The following is a 22,014-nucleotide window of genomic DNA, read 5'->3' as shown; positions in this document are numbered from 1 at the left end:
GTATTAAATAATTAGTTTCAAGTGCTGCCTATGTGCCTTTATTGGTTATTTAATTTTGTTCAATACTGAGTATCTCCAGAAATACTCTTGGGAGCTGCTAAGTAGGATAAATTTTCAGTTAATTTTTAATATTGTTGCACCTGATTTAGATTTTTAGAATCTTTTAGTGAATAAATAGGTTAGGGACAGAGCTAGGTCTATGTGGGCCCCAAAGCAACGTTTCCATGGGCCACCCTGCTGTGCACTACACAGAAAGTGCGAGCGCTCACCTCCTGAGCCCCGTAGGCAGCTGTTTCTTCTTTCTTAGTAGTGTGCTCGCCCCGTTATGTAGGCGTGGCGGGCGGGTGATTTCACAAACTGAGGCGTTCCCAAGCGAACGCCTGCCGTTTGTGGGCGGCCCCACTGACATCACCAGTGATGTCAGTGGGAGAGCTTCCGGCTCTATTAGAGCCAGAAGCTCTCTGGGGCTTGTGGCCACGGTCTCGTCGCAAGCCGTGATGGTCTTGACCATCGCGACCATCATCCTGGCCGCTCGCAATAGCGCAAAAAAAAAAATGCCCTGATTCAGAGCGAGCGCTCTTTCAGAGCGTCCATCTCTGAATCAGGCCCACTGTCTTTTCTCATTGTTGCTGGGAGAAGGCATGGCCGTTGTTTGGTGATACCTCAGCAGACTCAGCACAGTAATGCCTCCTCGCTGCATCAGTGAGGAGAGATGAAGCTGATGTAGAAACAAAGGAAAAAATTCCGCACAGGATAGTAAATTAATCAGAAATATATAGAAAAAAACAAAATGGACACAATTTACTGGGTAAATAATCCCTGATGTGAATGAATTGGTGGTGCACCACCAGGCCCAGAAATATGGGGGGGGGTAGATTCTAGGGGCCCACAGACAAACCTAATGGAACTGCTGTCTACTCTGCTACTTCAGTGATGCAGGGTGCACTGCAGGCATGTTCTGGCCCCGTCACTGCATGGTCCATAACAGACAGACGGGGCCTGAACATGCCTGCAGTGCACACTACATTAGTGGTGGAATGTCCTGCGGCAGTACACTGCCGTGGGCCGTAACACTGAATGAGGAGGTGGTCTGACCGCCCTCCTCCCCTCATGTCTCCTCCCCTGTTTCCCTCCCATTTGCTCCATCACCTCCTCTTATCTACTCTTTCACACTGCTGTTGCCAGGGGCCTGACATCACACTCTAGTGACCAGCCCCGGCGTAAAATTCCTGTAAGGAGACATACCCTTAAGCGTCTCTGCAGAAGAACAAGGTGAAAGGTAAGAGTCTCTCTCTCTCTCCTCAGCCTTTGTCATGTGAATATGATTACGAACTGCAGATTTTGTTTTGTATGTTTGCGAAAGCTGTGAAATATAAACCTTTCCACCCCATAGAGTAGAGTTGAGGAACTGGAGCTATATTGTGAGAGGGGAGGAAGGTGTGCTTGCAGCATCTATAAAGGGGAGGAAGGGGTGCTTGCAGCATCTATAAAGGGGAGCTTGCAGCATCTACAGAGGGCAGGAAGGAGCACTTGCAGCATCTATAGAGAGGAGGAAGAGTTCCCTTAAGCAACTTTGCAGAAGAACTAGGTAAACGGTAAGAGTCTCTCTCTCTCTCTCCCTTTTACACTTACGATATCACCCTCTTTTTCTCCCAATTACCCTCTGTTTGTCACCCTTTCCCTGTCATCCACTGCTTCTCCCCATCACCCTATAGGTGCATACACACGGAACAATGGAACTGGGTATGGGGGGCCCATAAAAAAAAGTGTGTACAGGGCCCTATGATTTCTGTTGCCAGCCCTGTGCACCCCAGGAGTAACAAAATACTGCAATATGTTCACCTTTTGACTACCCTTTATAGCAGGATAGTAAAGAAGACTCCATATTGGGGGTACTCTTTTGTTTAAATATAGGGAGTGGCTGAGAAAGCCGACAGGCGAAACGCGCGTCTAGGACAGGAAGGAGGGAGACTCAGCTGTGCACGGCTGATCTCCCACTCGTGTCAGGAAAGCTCCTACCACAAACACACATCCCCTGCTGGCATCTAGTCAGTGGTCAGGTATATTTCTCCTCTCCATGCTCGCTCACAGCAACGTAGCCTGCCGTGGACACGCTGCAATGATATAAACAACAGCATACCCTGCCGCTTCCCGGTCTGCAGCAGAAGCATCCTATACTTTTTTCCCACAGCACTAGAACATTCAACTGTGCTCTCATTCTGCAACCAATGTCACACAAGTTGCAGTAAAGCAGATGCAGCGTGGTGTTAGTGGTGCTGTGAGTTTTCACCTATCTTATTTATGCTACAAAACTACTATACTGTGGATAAATTGATGTTTAAATTGCAGAGACCAGGATTCAAGTGCACTGATTTAGTATTCCAGTTTGAATCGATGCTATTGGAGAGAGTTTACAAAAGTGGAATTATTTCCATTTGATAACAAGGAGTCTTCTTTACTATCCTGCTATACAGGGTAGTCAAAAAGCGAGAGATGAAGCTGGCCAGGACAGCAGATGTGCCTGCAGCCACTGCTAAGGAGAAGCTGCCCACGGGGCTCTGGAGATGATCACCCACCCCGCACTTAGTAGGTGTGGTGCACTACTGGGTGTGTCAGGTGTAATTCATGCTGATGACTGAGTAGTCCATCACTCGACACCTGGCTGCAAAACAGAGTCAGAAGAGAAGCAACTCTAGAAAGATCCAGAACTGCAGCTCACATATCAGGAATCTTGGCGACCCCTGGTGACAGGGAAACATACTACCGGGCAGCATAGTAAAACAGAGTCCTAACAAACTTCTAGTTCTTGAGGGGATGGTCTGGGGACAACTGACTGTCCTTTAAGTTTTTGAAAATTCTATGGTTTTCAGATTGATTACAATTGGAAGAGTCTAGTAATCTCCGTGATCGCACCTTACCCCCATTATGTAGTTGATATATACTTGGGGAAAGAATAAATAAGATATATATACACTCAAATGGGATAATAAGTGCCATTTACCTACATTGGTTATAAGGCACAATTTATTTATTTTATTTATTACCAGTTATTTATGTAGTGTATATTCTGCAGTGATTTAAGGAGAATATTTGGCCATTCACATCAGTCCCTGCCCCAGTGGAGCTTATAATCTATATTCCCTACCACATGCACACACATACGCACAAGGGATAATTTTTGTTGAGAGACATTTAATTAACCTGCCAGTATATTTTTGGAGTGTGGGAGGAAACCGGAGCACCCGGAAGAAACCCACACAAGCACAGGGAGAATATACAAAATCCACGCAGTTAGGCACAATGATCGTAAGGCTACATGCATTTTCATTTAAGGTTTCTCCTGGCACTTATCTGGATCCACTTGTAAAACACAATACATGAGCAAGCCCTGAAACTTATCAGTGTGTTTTCATCAACAAATAGATTTTACTAACTGATTTGGGGCTCATTTACATTTGGATGTAAGTAAATTTTGTGGCACGTCTCTCAGATGTAGCAGTACATGCCCACTTTATCGTCACACTCATATGTGTTGCTTTCGTAATCTCCCTGAAATGCTTTTTCAAAAGTAGGCAAGTATGAAAATAATTGATAAAGAAATAGCCAATAAAAAAGCAATTGCATTTACAACATCACTCTCCAACAAGATGACAGGGATTGACTTTTGGCATATTCTATATTATTGATTATTCTGCAAGTGTTATCTCTAAATTCTCTCTCAGGGGTAAACCAAGTTTGATCTGAATTAATAAAATGGGATGACTGGGGCTTTCTAATATTGTAGTATAGAATGTCTTTTCAATGTTAAGTAAAAGTATAAACATGTAGTTTGCTATAGCTTCAAAATATTCATTAAGCTTAGGTAATACATTGACACACACCTTTATTATAAACTGCAAGGGAGTTAAATACATTTCTTAACCATTAAAGGAATCTGTGATTTAAATACTGAATAACATTTCAAGTAAATAATCCCATCCCAGACTTTTCCCACTAGAAGTAAATTTCATTGCTTCCTCTATCACTTCAACTAAAAGACGTTTATTGTTTTTTCTTAGCCTGATGTTGAGGTATTTAGGTTCGGTGTGTATAGGTATTAGGTACTGAGGCCTGATTCAGCAGTGCACACAAGATTATTGGGAATCTGCGCGTGTGTAGGACCCATTCTGCGAGTGTGCAAAATGGGTCCGGCTAAGACACAAGCAAGCCCTTGAATGTCTCTGCCCAATTGACAGTCAGAGGCATTTAAGGTGTGGTGCAGGGGCGGCCAGCGTTCCCAGAGTGGCCAGCCCAGGGACTGCGTGGACATACGCAGTATGCTGGGTTCACAAGCCGGCCAGCCTGAGTAATCTAAGGGTTACTTAACTGGCTGGCACCCGGCGCCATCCACCATTGCAACCATCGATGCTGGTGATGGTCGAGATGGTGTTCCCAGCCTGCGACCTCCATTGCAATGTTGGAATCGCTAATGCAACAGGGGGTGTCATACACCTCCTGCTGCATATGCATTATTGCAAGGATCACAATTGCAAACCTGCGTGCAGCTTTACAATTGCGATCTGATTAATCTCAAATTCCATTGGGTGGAGAAAGTAACATATTATATAGTCTAACAGGGTCAGGGAACTGGTGCCATCTCCTGGGGTAGATGGCACTGTGCAGCAGCTGAGAAATCACACAAAGGCCCTGATTCAGACCCGGACGCAAGTGGCCGAAATATGTAAATTCAAGCGCTCGCTCGTAATTTCGTACGCAGCTAATCTTCCGCCCCAAAGTCTCCCAACCCCTCCTCTAGCTAACGAGCGAGCCAAATAGCGAGCGTACATCCCCAATTTGGCTTGCAGGGAACGCTCGCACAAGTACAAACCGGAAGTGGGCCTGTCAGATTTCGATTACCTGCTCGTTCATTCTGCTTACCTACTTCAATCGTATCATGCCAATCAATATATCAATTAGCTTAATTGCTCTTCACATGTTTTCAAAACGTTTTTTTTTCATTTTCAATAAACTTTACTCTTGTCCGTGTTTTTGTTTACCCGCTGAATACGTACGGTTTAAACAATGGTTTTCTTTATCCAAAATACATGTTTGATCCAATTTTCAAATTGTTTTCCGTGTTTTTACCCACGCATATTTTACTTGTTTCATTTCTTTATTTAAATTAGCTTACGCATGTCACTGCATCAAGCCTATCATAACTCACAATAGATTTTTTTTGCCTGTAGAACACATGACTCATACACTAACCAATAGAATGGTTCCTGTTAATTTACCAACTACATTAGCCAATCAAAATTATTTTCTGGTCTTTATTAAAACTGTTTTATTAAAAATACACCATTGCCATCATGAGAGCCTCTGCGTTCACCAGGCGGGAGCTTCTTGTCCTGACTGAGGTGATGGACCGGCGTATCACCAGCCAGCCTCCCCCCATCAGCAATAGGGAGAAGCGTTCCGCCTATGCGGAGGTTCGCCGCCGCCTGCGTTCCTTCGGCTCACGCCGACAGATCGGCCAGCTGGAGCGCAGGTGGTCCGACCTTCAACGGCGGACGCCCCGCTTGCTGGCATGTTTTCGCCAGCGTATAGCTGAAAGGAAGTTATGTTTTGTTTTCATGTTTTTATTTGCGGCCCTATCTGCGTGTGCATGTTTTCTTGTTTGGCCTGTTTCTTTTTTTCAAACATATCTGCGTGTGCATGTTTTCTTGTTTGGCCTGTTTCTTTTTTTCCAACATATCTGCGTGTGCATGTTTTCTTGTTTGGCCTGTTTCTTTTTTTCCAACATATCTGCGTGTGCATGTTTCCCTTTTTGTTTGTTAACCAATTAGCATTTAGAAAGGGATAAAAAAATTAAACGTCAAATTGTTATCCATCATTTAGGGGCCGAGCGAAGACTACGGCGTCATCGCCAGCGAAGACGTCGCCCTCGTCCCCTATCCCCAACTCCAAGCCAAACCTCCTCTCCCCAACCTTCCCAAAATTCCCCCTCCACCCCAGCCTGGCCAGACCCTGACGCCCCTCCCTCTCCGAGAATTCCCATCCCTCCAAATTCCCCCTCCCCTCAACCCCCCTCTCTCTTTTCCTCACCCTCCCCTCCACCCACCCCTCTCTTGACCACCCCATCACCACTGTCCGAAATTACCCCACCGAAATCAGATGTCATTTGTACCACCTCCGAGGAGGACGATGGTGGGGATCCTGGTCCAGGCGTCATTATGAACGGTATGTTTCCCTTTTAACCATTTTTGTGTTTTTGTTTTTATTTAATGTGTTGATGTAATCCTTTGTCTGTGCCTTTTCCATTTTTTCGGATTTTAAAAGGTTTGTTATATATATCTTTGTCTAAAAATGTCTCTGATGTTTTCCCCATACACATATTACACATGTCCAAACACTCATACTTGTATCTCTTGTTTGCGGTAGCAACAAATGTTTTTTTGGTGTGTACTTGTTTTTTTTTTTGGGGGGGGGGATTCATTATTTTTAATTTTTAAAAAAAAAATGAATTTGTTTGTTTTTGGAATTTTTAAAAAAATTGTCACTCTTTGCTAAGTCGATTTTGCTTTTGAAGTTTTTTAGAATCATAAATTAAGGATTCATTTTATTAAGCACCACAATTTTTTTACCCACAGAGGACCAGAGGCCGTTGGCGGAGCTAGCCGAGTGTGTTCATATGCTGAGGGGGCATGTTATCGGCATGCTGGTGGTCCTGGATAAAATGACGGGGATCCTGTGCCACTAAATTGTTTCTAATTTTTTTTTTTTTGACATATTTTAAACAAATAAACATTTCAAATTTGAATACAGTCTCAATCCTTGTCTGTAAATCTTAGATTGTTTAACCTTACATAAGTAGACTATTGCAGCAAGTATTTGAAAGTAATGTAACTAAGATTGTGTAAAGCTGATTTTTGTAAGCAGGCACATTAAACACCTAACAATAACAATAGGTTTGTAGAGTTACCAGCATTTGTGTTTATAAAATTTTTGTGTGTTCGGTAAATATTAATTTAAACCTGCTTAGGCCTAGATTATAAAACATACTGATTCTACATAATACTTTTTGGTGTTTGTTTTAACCCACAAAGCATAGTAAAATACTGACCAATTTTACACATTACAGGATTAGCCATTAAGCAACTTTTCCTTGGGTGAACCAGGTTACACTTGCTTGTAATGTCGAAAAGAAATGTTTTTTTTAAAATAACCGAAAATTTATTAAACATAAATAATAAACACAAAGTGTTTGGTTACAATCAATACACACAGTGAAAACACTCTCAAAAATCCAGCTTACACCATAATAAAAAAGGAAAAAAACAATCAAGAACTGTTTGACGAATTAGCATGCCAACATGATTCCAAAAATGAGGTGTTGCAAAATTGGGTCCAGAAGTTATATCCAATGTGCCCACATGAAGTACATTTTTGGGAGCAGGAAGTACTCATCGTTTCATCCCAAAATATTATGAAATAAAACACAAGAGGGGAAATAATAATAATTTTAAAAAAAATTACCTTTCTACATTGTGTCAAATAACTTATTTTGGGCCAATAATTACCTAAAGAATCTGGCCACCACATCATCGCGTATGGCCCCCCCACATACTGACCTCCGACCAACCTCGGGGAGGCCATCCTCAGGCAAGGCATCCTCTGGCTGCATTGGGACACCACTCCTTATGGCGATGTTGTGAAATATCCCACACAGGACCACAATTTTTAAAACCATATCCGGCAAATACATGAGCTCGCCACCAAAGCGGTGGAGGCATCTGAATCGGCCTTTTAAAAGGCCGATACAGCGCTCCACCACTTGCCTGGTGGCTGTAAGTGCGGAATTATACTCACTTTGTGGGCCTGGTGTGGGAGCCAAATAAGGAGTGAGCAGCCAGGGCGTGCAAGGGTAGCCACTGTCTCCTGTGAAAAAGAAGTGACAACATCAGGATCACTGTGTATCAAGCTTTGCATTGGTATCTACTAAAGGTCTCCACTTACCCAGAAGCCACGCATCACCAGCTTGTAGGTTGTTTATTTTTGCCAAATCCCTGATTGCCGGATGACAAATGAGTCATGTGCACTCCCGGGTAATTTTGCATTCAGGGACAGGATCTGTAGGGAGGCATCACATACCACCATTACATTCAGTGAGTGATAGTGTTTTCGGTTCCTAAAAATTGCCTCCAGCCGTGCTGGAGGCTGAAGTGGTATGTAAGTACCATCCACAACCCCTATGATGTGTGGGAAGCCAGCTATTTGGTAAACATTGGCCTTGGCCACACTAAGGGAAGCCATATCCAAAGGCATTTTAATAAAATGATGGAGGTGCTTGAAAAGGGCCTCCATCACTGCCCTCAGGATCCGAGAAAAGGAGGATTGGGAGATTCCAGCCACTATTCCCACCGTGGTTTGAAAGGATCCTGAGGCACAGAAATGTAACACCGACATTAATTGTGTGGTGGTATTGCTGTAGGACTGTCAATTTGTCGCTCAAGATCACTCTCTATTAATGAGAGAGTGTCTATGATGATTTGTGGAGGAAGAAGGTATCGTCTTAAAACCTCATCATCGGGCATTCCAAAAAGGGTGACACGTGTTCTATATATCTGGGGCCTTGCACGCCTACGATGCCTATGCCTGGGACGAGATTGAGGTTGGTCGGCTTCCGGAAGCATGGCCAAAATTATACGACCAACATCAACCTGAAAGGGTAAATAATGTAGTTAATGTATGTTGAATGTTAATTTATAAAAAATATACCTATCTTTCCGTTAAAATCCAAAGATGCTTACATGCCGGGGTATTGTCATGATTGCAACAACCTACATTTCAACATTAAAAAATTTGTTTAGAATTTGGGGTGGTCATTTTGAACTCTTCAGAATGTAGAAAATGGACTAAAATATAGGGGGTGATGAAACAATTTGAAAAATTATAAACCTACATTGAGAGGACTAACAAAATTGTCTTAGAAAAAAATCAGCAAAAAAATAATACGCTAAATAGTTCGCATTTTTACAAGGGGGAAGAAGGAAAGAAAAGTGCACTAAATAGTTCGCATTTTTACAAGGGGGAAGAAGGAAAGAAAAGTGCGCTAAATAGTTTGCATTTTTACAAGGGGGAAGAAGGAAAGAAAAGTGCGCTAAATAGTTTGCATTTTTACAAGGGGGAAGAAGGAAACAAAAGTGCGCTAAATAGTTCGCATTTTTACGCTCTGAAAAAAGCCAAAAAAATCCTTACTGAGTCAAAAATATACGAAGAAAAATACATGAACATTTTAAAAACCAGTTATAATCAAAACTTACCAATACACGATAAATAAGTCACAGTCCAAAAACTTCTTTCGGGCCCAGCCAAAAAAAACCTAAAAAAAACCATAAAGAATATTTTAGGAATAATCAAAAACATTTTGTGGAGCCATAATTTAAAACAGGATAACGTAAAAAAACTTACTCCCAAAAGATATAAATTTCAAAAATAACCACAACAAAAAATGCGAACGGAAATTTAGGATAAAAAATGCGCCTCAAAACCACTCCAAAAGAACGCCTCCAAACAGTAATCCCTCCAACAATACACTCCTACACATGAAATCTCCAACAATCAACACCCGCCACCTCGTCTCGAGTCGCAAAAAGCCATAAATAGTGTTTCGTTTCCCGCTCAAATTAAGGACGGATCATTGGAACGCACAATCAATGATGCGGTCGAAAAATAAGGACGCATGTATAAATACGTCACTGAAAAACACAAACGGTCTGGTGTAGTTCAAGCTTTTACAAGCAAAATGGCTACAGACCAGCCAAACAATGGCCAAGAGGCGGCCGGTAAGTATTTCTCTCTTTTGTAATCAAGGATTATTAAGAACCAGAATATATTGAAAGTTTTACATCCAAATTTATTTTAATTTAATGTAAATAGGTGTTGAGGATGACATGGAAGAGGCTGCTGGTCCCAGTGTTCCAGCCAAAGCTGCAAAAAAGAAAAGGCAGCCACAATTCACAAGAAAGGAGATGGAGGTTTTGGTTCAGAAGTGTGTGGACATCCTGCCACAGGCAGACAGGAATATGGGTGTAAGCCAGAAGTGGAGAATGTGGGAGGAGATAGCCAGTGTTGTCAATAGGGTGGGTGATTATGTCCATCTAGCCCAGGATGTCAAGCGCCGGTAAGTAAAAACTTTAACCCAAAAAAAAAAACAGGGAAAAAAAATGCAGGAATAATGCCTACTTTTTCACCCACAGATGGCAAGACTTCAAATATCGCCTGAAGCAAAAAATGGCTGACAGGGCTAATCATGCAAGGGGGACAGGTGGGGGTCCCACCCCTGTGTCATTGGAGTTGAATGATTTGGAAGAGCTGGCACAGGGGTGTGTGCAGGATGTGGAGGTGTTTGGCGTGTCCAACATGGATACGGACATGCCAGACTTTGCGGCTCCTCATGTTGTCCCAGGTAATTGTTGTGATGTAACCAACTCTGAAATGTTATTGTGACAATATGTAGATTGTAATGTTCCTCTTTTCTCTTTTTTCTCACAGAGACACAGGCGGATGAGTCTGCTCCAGAGGGGAGCCTTGGCCGCAGAATTTCTGCTGGCTCTACAGGGGAGGAACCAGTACATCCGGCTGAGGACCCTGCAGAAGCCAGTCCAGGGCAATCCCCCTCGCAGGCAGTGGCACTCCTCACAGAACTCAATTTTAAATCGGATTACCATACGGAGATTCTGCAGAGGATGGACGCCAGTCTGCTACGGGTGGCTGAGGCCCTGGAGCAAAATGCTGCGGCCAATGTGACCATTGGTCAGGCCCTGGCTGAAAATACCAGGGCCAACATCAGAATCACCAATGCCCTGGAGCAGCTCGTTCGCCAGCACATGGTGGAGCCGACCTCCCTTCCTGCCGGAACATCTGGATCCTCCACCTCTGGCACAACAACAGCCATTCCTCCAAATGTGCTTAGCCCTGTGCCTAGTCCAGAGGCCACAACATCTGCCTCTGGACAGGCCAGCCAGATGACATCCCAGACCCGGTCTGGCGCCCACCCTACCCCAGCCAAACAGGGAAAGAAACGATGACAGCACTGGCTACTTTTCCCACACTCCTTCTGTGCTTGCCCCATATTCCTTAAGGGCCAAAACTTCCCTCTCCTTTCTTGTGAATTGTTTTTAATTTGTTGTTTATTTTTGGCCAAAACTGGCATTTTTTTTTATAAAAATGTAAAAAATATTAGTGGGTAACAATGACCCCAAACTTTTAAGGCAAAATGCACATGATTTGTGCAAAAATGTGTTGAGTAAATAAAAAAAATTAAAAATGTTCTCAACTGTATTGTGACATTATTTGAAAAATGGTTTAGAGTTAATCCTGTACCACAAGCCAAAAACGAAATCTTATAGAAAAAAAAGGTTTAAAATAAAAGGTTTAAAAAAAAAGGTTTAAAAAAAAAAGGTTTAAAAAAAAAATGTTTCTTTAAGGAACACTTTGAAAATAAAAAAAGTATGCAAATTCTCCAGGCCAATGCAAAAGGTTAAACTACACACAAACATGATGACAATATTGTTACAATATCACAAAACCCCCCAAAAATTGTAAAGAACATACCTTAAAATATACGCTAATTGATTGTGTAATCCTGAAATTAGCAGCTGAGATTTTCACCTGCATACGGTTTTGTGCTAACCCAAAAAAAAAAATTCAAAACACATTACAAGCTGGTTTTCAATCCAAAGTTGATTGTTTTTCTGAGAAGCCGTGATAAATCGATGAAACACCGAGGAGGCCCGGACCAGAGGACAAGACCATCGCCATTGTGGTCGAGTAATCCACACCCCAAGCTGTGCGAGCAGTTTGAACGGAAAGAGGATCAGCCAGTGACGTATGACTTGGTACGAACACATTTGACGTTCATATGAGCTAATTTATGTACGCCGCAAAAACGCCCCGCCACGCCTGCGTTTTCCCATCTCCACCCCCATCAACACCCAAAAACGGCCTGTTCTGTCAATCACATTTGACATGTCACTTCCTGTTCGCAATTTGCCGAACGAGTGAAAAAAAGCTCGCAAACTGCCGTACGCACATGTGCAGTGTTACACCGACGCATACGCGGTTTCTCAACATCGGAACGCAACGAGCGTACTGCTGCTAACGAGCGGCTCTGAATGAGGGCCAAAGTCCGTTGGTCTGGTGCAAATGGCCCCAACCAGTTTTATTATGGAGAAAAAACAAAATAATAGAAATAAACACCTTGCCATCTGGCACTAACTAAACATAGAAAATGATCCTAGCTCACTAAATAAAAAATACAAGAAGTTTTACCAGCATAATTCACTTGGTTTGAGCAGCATGTTGCTCTTACAGAGACACGATAAACTTTCCTGCTACCAAGGCAGCCTTTAAAACACAGCCACACAGTTGAAAGCCCTAATTAGCCTCCTGTGAGCCAAAATCCCAAAAACCTGAACTGGGCCTAATGAGTGGAGCCTGTTCCCTCTCTCCATTCATAAACCCCAGGAACCCTTTTCCAGCTTTGTCAAAAATCCCACAAAGCTGTTAACAACACAGATTTTCCTGGAGTTTTTAAAATATATAGGTTAGGAACCTAGGAGAAATGTAATGACCTTCCACCACTATACCAGTGACCTTGTCACACATCCCCCTCCCCTGTTTCGACATAAGGGGCAAAAGATGTGGGACAATGCATCTGCATTAGCTAATTGGGACCCGGGACTATGTTCCACAGAGAATGTACATTCCTGCAATGCTAAAAAACACCTTGTTACCCTGGCATTTTGGCCTTTCTTTACTGCCATCCATTTTAATGGGGCATGATCCATTATGATCTTAAACCGTCTGCCCAAGAGGTAATACCTCAAGGTGTCTAACGCCAACTTAATGGCCAACGCCTCTTTTTCAACAACAGTGTACCTTTTTCATGGTCATTTCATTTTCTGCTCAGATAAACAATGGGGTGCTCCTCCCCATCCAAACTTTGGGACAACACTGCTCTTACCCCTACATCTGAGGCATCCGTCTGAACTACAAAACTCTGGTATTATCAACACCGGTTGTGTACACAAAGTCACTTTCAATGCCTGAAATGCTTTTTCATCCTCAGGGCCCCATTTCACCATGTTAGACTGTTTCCCTTTTGTGAGGTCTGTTAGTGGCACTGCTGTGGTGGCAAAATTTAGGATAAACCATCTGTAATTCCCAGTGATCCCTAAAAAGGCTCTAACTTATTTTTTGTTTACGGGACGGGGCCAGTTTTGTATAGCTTCAACTTTGTTTAACTGGAGCTTAATCAGGCCTCTCCCTATAATAAACCCCAAGTTTTGAACCTCTTCCATTGCTAGGCAACATTTTTTAGGGTTGGCTGTTAGGTTAGCCTTCCTAATTGAGTCCAGCACCGCCTGTACTCGGACTAAGTGAGATTCCCAGTCTGGACTGTGGATTACCACATCATCCAGATAGGCCGCTGCATAGTGTCTGTGGGGTTTTATAATTCTATCCATTGCACGTTGAAAGATTGCTGGGGCCCCATGCAACCCAAAAAGCAATATCCTATACTGGAACAGCCCTTCTGGAACAGTAAAAGCGTTTTTCTCTTTCTCCCTATCAGTTAATAGTATCTGCCAATAACCCTTTGTCTGGTCCAGTGTGGTGAGATATCTGGCTGTTCCTAGCCTCTCTATCAACTCATCCATATGAGGCATGGGATATGCATCAAATTTGGAAACTGAATTTAATTTACGAAAATCATTGCAGAAGCAAAGGCTTCCATCAGGCTTCGGAATCAGAATTATGAGACTGGACCACTCACTATTAGACTCCTTGATGACACCAAACTCTAGCATATTCTTAACCTCTTTAGAGACAGCCTCCCACTGTGTTTCAGGAATTCTCTATGACTTTAGGTGAACATTAACCCCTGTAATGATATCATGCTTTATATCAGGCAGTGCTGAAAACAAATCTCTGTTCCTAATAAGGAACTCCTTGGCCTCATTCTTTTGAGCGGCTGACAGGGTTTCTGACACTTTTACTTCTGGAATCAAAGGGACTGAATCTACTGGAGGGCTAGGTTTGGCTGGCAGGGCTAATCTATCCTTCCAGGGTTTTATTAGGTTAACATGATAAATTTGTTCAGACTTCCTCTTGCCTGGTTGGTATACTTTATAGTTAACCTCATTCACTTTCTTCCTGATCTCATATGGACCATGCCATTTAGCCAAAAACTTGCTTTCCACTGTGGGTATCAAAACAAGCACTCCTCAGTTGCAAATGTACGTACCCGGGCATTCCGGTTATACTCTCTCTGTTGGGCTTGCTCCATATGTTCTTTGATAATGGGCACCACGGTCGCAATCCTATCTTGCATCTGCAACACATGTTCAATTACACTTTTATAAGGTGTGGACTGTCCTTCCCATGTCTCCTTAGAAACATCTAGCAACCCCCTGTGGTGTCTCCCATAGAACAGATCAAAAGGAGAGAATCCTGTGGAAGACTGTTGTCCTTCTCTAATAGACAACATTAAATATGGCAACAAGTAATCCCAGTTTTTCCCATCCTTGTCAACAAACTTATTTAGCATACTTTTTAGGGTTTTGTTGAATTTCTCTACCAACCCATCTGTTTGAGGATGGTAAACTGAGGTTCTCAAGTGAGTAACTTTAAACAATTTGCATAACTCCTTCATAATTCTAGACATAAAGGGTCAGTTAAAATTTCTTTTGGTATACCCACACTGCTAAAAGCATGCACCAGCTCTCTAGCTATGACCTTGGTTGACATATTGCGCAAAGGGATTACCTCAGGATATTGAGTATTCCACTATTACGAGGATAAACTGATGTCCCCGAGCAGACTTTAACAAGGGTCTAACCAAAGACATGGCTATCAGGTCGAAGGGAACCTCTATAACAGGCATGGGCACTAGGGGACTCTTGAAATGGGGTCTGGGAGCATGATACTGGCACTCAGGGCAGATAGAGCAAAGTTAAGACACATCTTTATACACCCGGGTCAAAAGAACTGCTGCTAAACCTTTTCAGCTCCTAGGTGTTCTGCTGTGATGTAACCATAAGCTTGGTCCAACACAGTTCTCCTACATGTCAGGGGAACCACAAGCTGTTCTACCACATCTTCACACCTTTTTATCACTTGGTACACGAGTTCATTGTTGAGGGCCATGTGTGGATACCTAAGACTGTTATCTGGGTCTAATGGTTTCCCATTAACAACTTTCACATTTTCTCTGCTCTTATCAATATGGGGTACCTTACCTATTTAGTTGCAAACAGATCCTTTCTCACTTCTTTCAGCACTGTTTACCACTTCTCCCTCCTCTGGAGGAGGTACCTTATTCTGTTCCTCATTATCTATTACTTCCCCAGCCATACTAGCAAAAGGGCAAGGGTCTGAGGTTTTCGGGGTCACACCTGTGGTTAGCATATCACCAGGATAGTCTACTGGCTCTATACTGTACTGGCTCTATAGGGTTTCCATAATTTCCAAAAAGGGGGAAAATCTCTACTTATTATAACATCATGTACTAAGGAAAACACCATTCCCACATTAACCATAGCTGAACCACAAGGGGTCTCAATATTCACTTCGGCAGTATTTAAATAATGGGTGTCACCATGTATGCAAGTTACACCAACAGTTGTTCGCTGGCCCTTTAAAGCATTACCAACCCATCTTTCACAAGTGTGATTAAACTTCCTGAGTCCAACAATGCCTTTACCCAGTTACTTCCCATAACAATTTCACACATTTGTTTTTTGGGCTCAGCCAAAGGTGCAACAGTACAGGCTAACCTGGCAAAGTAAGACATTCTGCGATATTCAAAGACAGCATCACATTCTTGAACAACTGGGCAATTAGCAACAACATGTCCTGGCATACCACACCTAAAACATTTAATCATATAACTATCAAGTCTTTTAGCCAAGTGAGACCTTTCTGGCTGCACTTTGGACCGAATACCCACAGTCTCTTAACTGCCCAGGACCCTTTTGCCACAGAACAGTCTTACCAGGTTTCACAGAAGCGCGCTGTCATGTATCTAGGGGCCGCTGTGGTATAGCCAGTAGTTCCCCTGCCGCTAGATACCTTTCCACCATCTCCACTATCTGGTCTGCTGTCTTAGGATCCCTGTGGCGCAACTACTTGTGTAAAGCCATGGGCAGGGACCTCAAGTAAAGGTCCTGTCATGGCTGCTGACACTTGAGACTCCTGGGAGGAGGCAGGCCTACTAGGCACAATAAACTGGGGTGGCTTTAGAAATTACCTTTTCATGAAATCTCGATAGCACGGAATAAAAGTAAATAGAATTTATTCACAGGAGTAATATAATAGCAACATCTCACATAAAGTCTCAACAACACTGGGGTTCACATAAGCAATAATGAGTATAGGAGAAAACCCTCCATATAGTCTTTAACACAGAAAAGTTAATATGGTAGGGAACCCCGAGTCCAGTATGAGGCTAACACCTCAGGATGGTATAGAGGAGCTTCACCTGGGTGGTACCTTGTAGTGATGGAGGTCTGGAGCAGAGTGAGCCCTGTGATGCTGTAAGGTTGAAGCAGGGTTGAGCCCTGTGATGCGGTGAGGTCGGAGCAGGGTTGAGCCCTGTGATGCGATGAGGTCGGAGCAGGGTTGAGCCCTATGATGCGATGAGGTCAGAGCAGGGTTGAGCCCTGTGATGCGATGAGGTCAGAGCAGGGTTGAGCCCTGTGATGTGATGAGGACGGAGCAGGGTTGAGCCCTGTGGTGCAGTGAAGTCGGAGCAAGGTTGAGCCCTGTGAAGTGGTCTGGTTCTGGAACAGGGTTGAGCCCTGCGATGTAACTAGAATCCAGAGCGGGGTTGAGCCCCGCGATGCAATGAAGGATGAAGCAGGGTTAAGCCCTGTGAAGTGGTGTGGTTCCGGAACAGGGTTGAGCCCTGCGGTGTAACTAGAATCCGGAACGGGGTTGAGCCCCGCGATGCGGTGATGATAACTGTAATGGTGCAGTTGACAACTGTAACGAAGATGGGTTCGATGTCCACAGGAGTGAGAGGCAACAGGCCAAGAAAATAGTGCAGCAAAAGGTGAAACCACAGCAGTGGAGCAGAAAGCAATACTTAGGCAAAGGCTATGCTGAGCTCTGTAGTGTGGCTGGTAACTGGCATCAGAAGTTTAGCTGGAACATGAGCGGAGATATAGCAAAGTCCACAGCAACCCTCAGGCACAGCAGGGATCTGGCAGGAGTCCAAGAAAGACCTGAAAGTAACGTTGTACAGACACTGAGACACAGTTAGTAACAGGCTTTATACTAGAGGTCTGTGATCTATAGGAAGTTTAGAACATGTGACCCAAATGGAATCAGGTTTGAGATAATGAGCAATCTAGGAATCCCACAACCTGACAACACCTTGGAAACAGATGATCACTTTAACTCTCTATTTCCTGTATGTGAAGAACGCCAGCAAGCAGGATAGCTCCTCCAACGACCACAAAGGAACTTTGGAAAAAGTAATCTATCTTTATGTACTGAAATAGTCGCAATCCTGACAGGTCCATGACAACTCTTTCAACAATCTGGGGTCCAGTTAATGTCTCTGGTTGTAACCATTTTTTGGTCAGGTCTATGAGGTCATGCATTTGTGAGTGGGGAGGTTTGTCCATGTAGTACACCCAGTGATGCAGTGACAATGTAACTCCCAGGCGAGTCAGAATTTCTGCTTTTAGCTTTTCATAGTCCAAAGCATCTGCTGTGCTTAAGTCAAAGTATACTTTTTGAGGCTTGCCGGAGAGAAAGGGGGCCAGCAGACCAGCCCACTGTTACTTATGCCAACTCTCCAGCTCGGCAGTCCTCTCAAACATAGTCAAGTACGCCTTCACATCATCAGTCTTTGTAAATTTTGGAAGGAAATTACTTGCCCTCATGGAGCTAGAGCTGGTTTGGACATTTGGAAAAGCATTTCCAGGCTTTGCTGCAAGATGCTGCTCCACCTCTTTAAGGATCTCATGGTCCTGGTGCTGTTGCCTCTGTATCTCCTCAACCACCAGTTGATATTGCCCTGTAGCTCCTTGCTGTACCCTGGTGGCTTCCTGTTGCTTGTAGCAAGGCCCTGATAATATCCTCCATGTTGTCGGGTCTTTCCAGCAACCTTTTAGCCACTTTCACCCAGGACATGTATCAGCACTTGTCTCCAGCAAAACGGAAAGTCTGGCCCTAACTGAACCGCATTCCACAACTGTGCTGACAAAGCACCACCTGGACTTGCTTCTGTGTGTGAGGCACCACAGCTCCCAGCATGTAACACTGTGAAAAAGCCTCTGTAGAGTATTACACTTGCAGTTTTACCTATTTTAACTTCAGTTTAGGTAGACACATACCTGGTTTCTGCAGGGCTCTCAAAGCTGCAGCTCCCTTCACTTATGTGCAGGCCACTATGCCTGCATTCTCCACCACATGTAACAGGGTCGGGGAACTGGTACCATCTCCTGGGGTAGATGGCACTGCAAAGCAGCTGAGAATTCACACAAAGTCCGTTATTCTGGTGCAACTGGCCTCAGCCAGTTTTATTATACAGAAAAAACTAAATAATAGAAATAAACACCTAGTCGTCTGGCACTAACTAAACACAGAAAATTATCCTAGCTCACTAAATAAAAAATACAAGAAGTTTTACCAGCATAATGCACTTGATTCAGCAGCATGTTTCTCTCACAGAGACACTATGGGGCCTATTCATCAAAACAAAATTATCACATGTGATAATTCTGGTCTGAACTCACTGCGAGTTCAAATTAGAGATGTGCGCTGACCCCTGTGTTTTGGTTTTGGATCTGGATTTGGTTTTGCCAAAAAAACGCCCTTGCATGTGTTAGTTTTGGTTCCAGTTTTGGATATGTATTTTTTTTTTAAATATATAAAATCTGCTAAAATCACAAAATTTGTTTTGTTTTTATGTTCCAACAGTATTATTAACCTCAATAACATTAATTTCCACTCATTTCCAGTCAATTTTTACCACTACACAGCTCACAATATTGTTTCATCCGGTTTAGGCCCAAAGTTTGCACCAAGCTAGCTGGCTGGCTAAGCGGCAGCAGTGGGCGGCACAAACACATTGCAGTCCAACTTCCAACATGGCACATCAGGAAACAAATGTTTTTATTATTCAAGAGGCCTGAGGGAGTTGGAGTATGTATGTAGTTGAAGGCAGGAACAGGAAGGGTTGATTGGTAGTAATTTTTATTTAATTTTTTGTTTCCAAAGCAAATGTATGAGTGGGGAGGGGAGGAGGAGAGGCATTTGCAAAAAATATTTTTCTCATTCACATCAGTCCTTGCCCCAGAAGAACCCTTGAGCGCTATGCCTGCTGCTGCTGGGAGTGGATTTTCATCCCAGAAGGGGACCAGGAAGACTACTAATAGTGCTTTCAAAAACAATTGACTGTTAAACAATCCTTTGCAAAGATTACACTTCACTAGAAAAGCATATCCCAACCTGTACAGGGACATTAAAAAAAATTTAATTTGTGGCCTCCAAAATGCCATTGTACCCACTGTCCACTTAACCACAGATATGTGGACAAGCCGAACAGAGCAAATGCAAGATTTAAGGTTTAAGTCTTACGCTGTCTTTCTTGAGAATCCTTGAGTGTTATGCCTGCTGCTGCTTGGAGTGGATTTTCATCCCAGAAGGGATGAAGATGTTGTGTTTTCCTTCCCAACAGACACAGATCTGAAGAGATGCAAAGAGCTGTTGGAAAGCAAATTGTCAGCTCAAGTGGCACATGATGCAGCAGTGGCTTCTCCTTCAGTTTCTCCAGCAAGTGCATCTGCCAGGAAAAAACTAAACTTTCCCAAAAAACCCAACTGGTGATGCAGATGAGTCAACACAACCAAGTTTTTTTGTCTTGTGCCCAGGCATGACAATGGGCTTTTCCTTATCATGGGCAACAATTGATTCATCCACTGGTGCCTAATTTACACAAACAACATCAACAACATCCTCATCATCAACATCCTCATTAGCATCAGCTACACAAATATCCTCATCCTGGTGCACTTCCACAAAAGCATCCTCGATTTCTATGTCAGCATGTTCACTTGTGCTTACATCATCATAAGAGGCAGAACCACCAGTCATAAATAAAGGCCAAGGCCTTAGCCTTTCCTTGCCACTTCATGTGGTGAAACATATTGCCAATTTTATGTCTTTCTGCAGCCAACTTTCCCTTTGATGTTTTCTTCATTACCACTGTAAAAGATTGGTTCTTGATTTTAGATGCCCTGACTTAAGCCCTGTATGCCCTTGGGCATCGGCTTTAGTAGATGATGTAGCTGGACTAGTATTGTCATGACTGGTAGTGCTGGCAGCCGCTCCAGCACTAGTATGTGGTTCCTGCTCTCCTCTCAAGTCTCAAGTGATCGTTCTCCATATCAACAAACCCGAATGAAGTGGGGTACAGCACACACATCAATTTGTGCCACTGCATTTTCCACTTAGTGTCACAATATTTTTTACGAATACACTGTGTTTCAACTAACAGCGTCACAATATTTTTTATGAATACACTGCATTTCCACTAACAGTGTCACAATATTTTTTATGAATTGCCCTTGCATTTTCCTCTTACAGTGTCACAATATTTTTTACGAATACACTGCGTTTCCGTTAACAGTGTCACAATATTTTTTACGAATACACCTCATTTTCCACTTACAGTGTGACTATATTTTGAACAAATACACTGCGTTTCCACTAAGTGTGACAATATTTTTTACGAATTCACTGCGTTTCCACTAACAGTGTCACAATATTTATTATACACTGCTCTACCACTTACAGTGTCACAAACAAAATGTTTATTGGCAGCATCACTGTAAAATAATAATAATAAATTAGGACATTAATTAATTAATTATATTATTAGCTTTTATTTTTTTTTATACGCTGTGCACCCTTGGATGGAAAGAGCACCCCTGGTTGGACACAGCTTCCGCTGGATGGACAACGCAACTCCTGGATGGACACAGCAGACCCTGGATGAACACAGAAGCCCCTGCTTTTGATGGACACAGCAGACCCTGGATGAACACAGAAGCCCCTGTTTTTGATGGACACAGCAGCTCCTGAATGGACACAGCAACCCCTGGATGGACACAGCAGCCTCTGGATAGACACAGCAGCCACTGCCCCTGGATGAACACAGCAGCCACTGCTCTAGATTGACACAGCAACCCCTGGATAGACACAACAGTCCCTGCCCTTGATGGACACAGCAACCCCTAGATGGACACAGCAGCCCCTGCCCTGGACAGATACAGCAGCTCTTGAATAGACACAGCACATCCAATCACTACACTATACACAGCTGGAGTAAAAATGGCGCCAATCGCAGGGACCTTAATATAATCCAAAACTCTGTGTAAATCTGACAGTGGGAGGATGACATTTTGCCTCGTTTTGAGATCCGGGTCACGCTGGAAAACCCGAGCCTAGCTCGGTTCTTGCCTCGGATCTGGAAGTTCAGGTGGATCTGGTTCTCTGAGAACCGAACCCGCTCATCTCTAGTTCGAACACAGTTTAGGAGGCATTCATCATGCCTCCTGCCCTAAACTATCACTTACGAAAAACTGCTGTTTCTAAAAGAGCCGTAACTAGACTTTTTGGTGCCCTGTGCCAGAGAGAGCATTGGCGCTCCAACTCCCTCCTATTTTTTTAAATAGGGACATAAGATAGTGCACCTGAAAATGGGTCATGGCCTCGAAGGGCCAGGGAAGAGATAGGGGAGACCAGGAGACACTGGGGATAAAAGAAGAGGAAGCTACAAGTAAGAAAGATAATAATCAGGAAAATTGACTGGCCCAAACAGCGCCCCCTGCCCTGCGGTGCCCTGTGCCATAGCACTGGGTGCAGTACCCTAGTTACGGCCCTGGTTTCTACAAAGCTGTTTCTCAGAAGTATAATATAAACCTCTGCACTAATTAGATCGTAAGAGAAGACATGGCT

General features: G+C 43.4%; 1 protein-coding gene across 1 annotated transcript in view; it reads right to left on the bottom strand.

Annotated features, from left to right (window-relative positions):
- Positions 1-15,396, bottom strand: part of LOC148519332 (uncharacterized) — a 29,036-nt gene extending 13,640 nt beyond the window's left edge. Inside the window, exons 1-2 of the mRNA XM_088476618.1 lie at positions 15,312-15,396; positions 14,288-14,628 (exon numbers count right to left, since the gene is read on the bottom strand). Coding sequence (XP_088332744.1) covers positions 14,288-14,628; positions 15,312-15,396 — 426 coding nt within the window. The remainder of the gene's footprint in view (positions 1-14,287; positions 14,629-15,311) is intronic.
- Between the last annotated feature and the right edge of the window lie 6,618 nt (positions 15,397-22,014).

Source organism: Taudactylus pleione, unplaced genomic scaffold, assembly GCF_031769625.1.
Source record: "Taudactylus pleione unplaced genomic scaffold, aTauple2 ptg000190l, whole genome shotgun sequence".
NCBI classification, from domain to species: Eukaryota; Metazoa; Chordata; class Amphibia; order Anura; family Myobatrachidae; genus Taudactylus; species Taudactylus pleione.
Note: the sequence above shows the minus strand (reverse complement) of the source record. Positions and strands in the feature narration are given on the sequence as shown.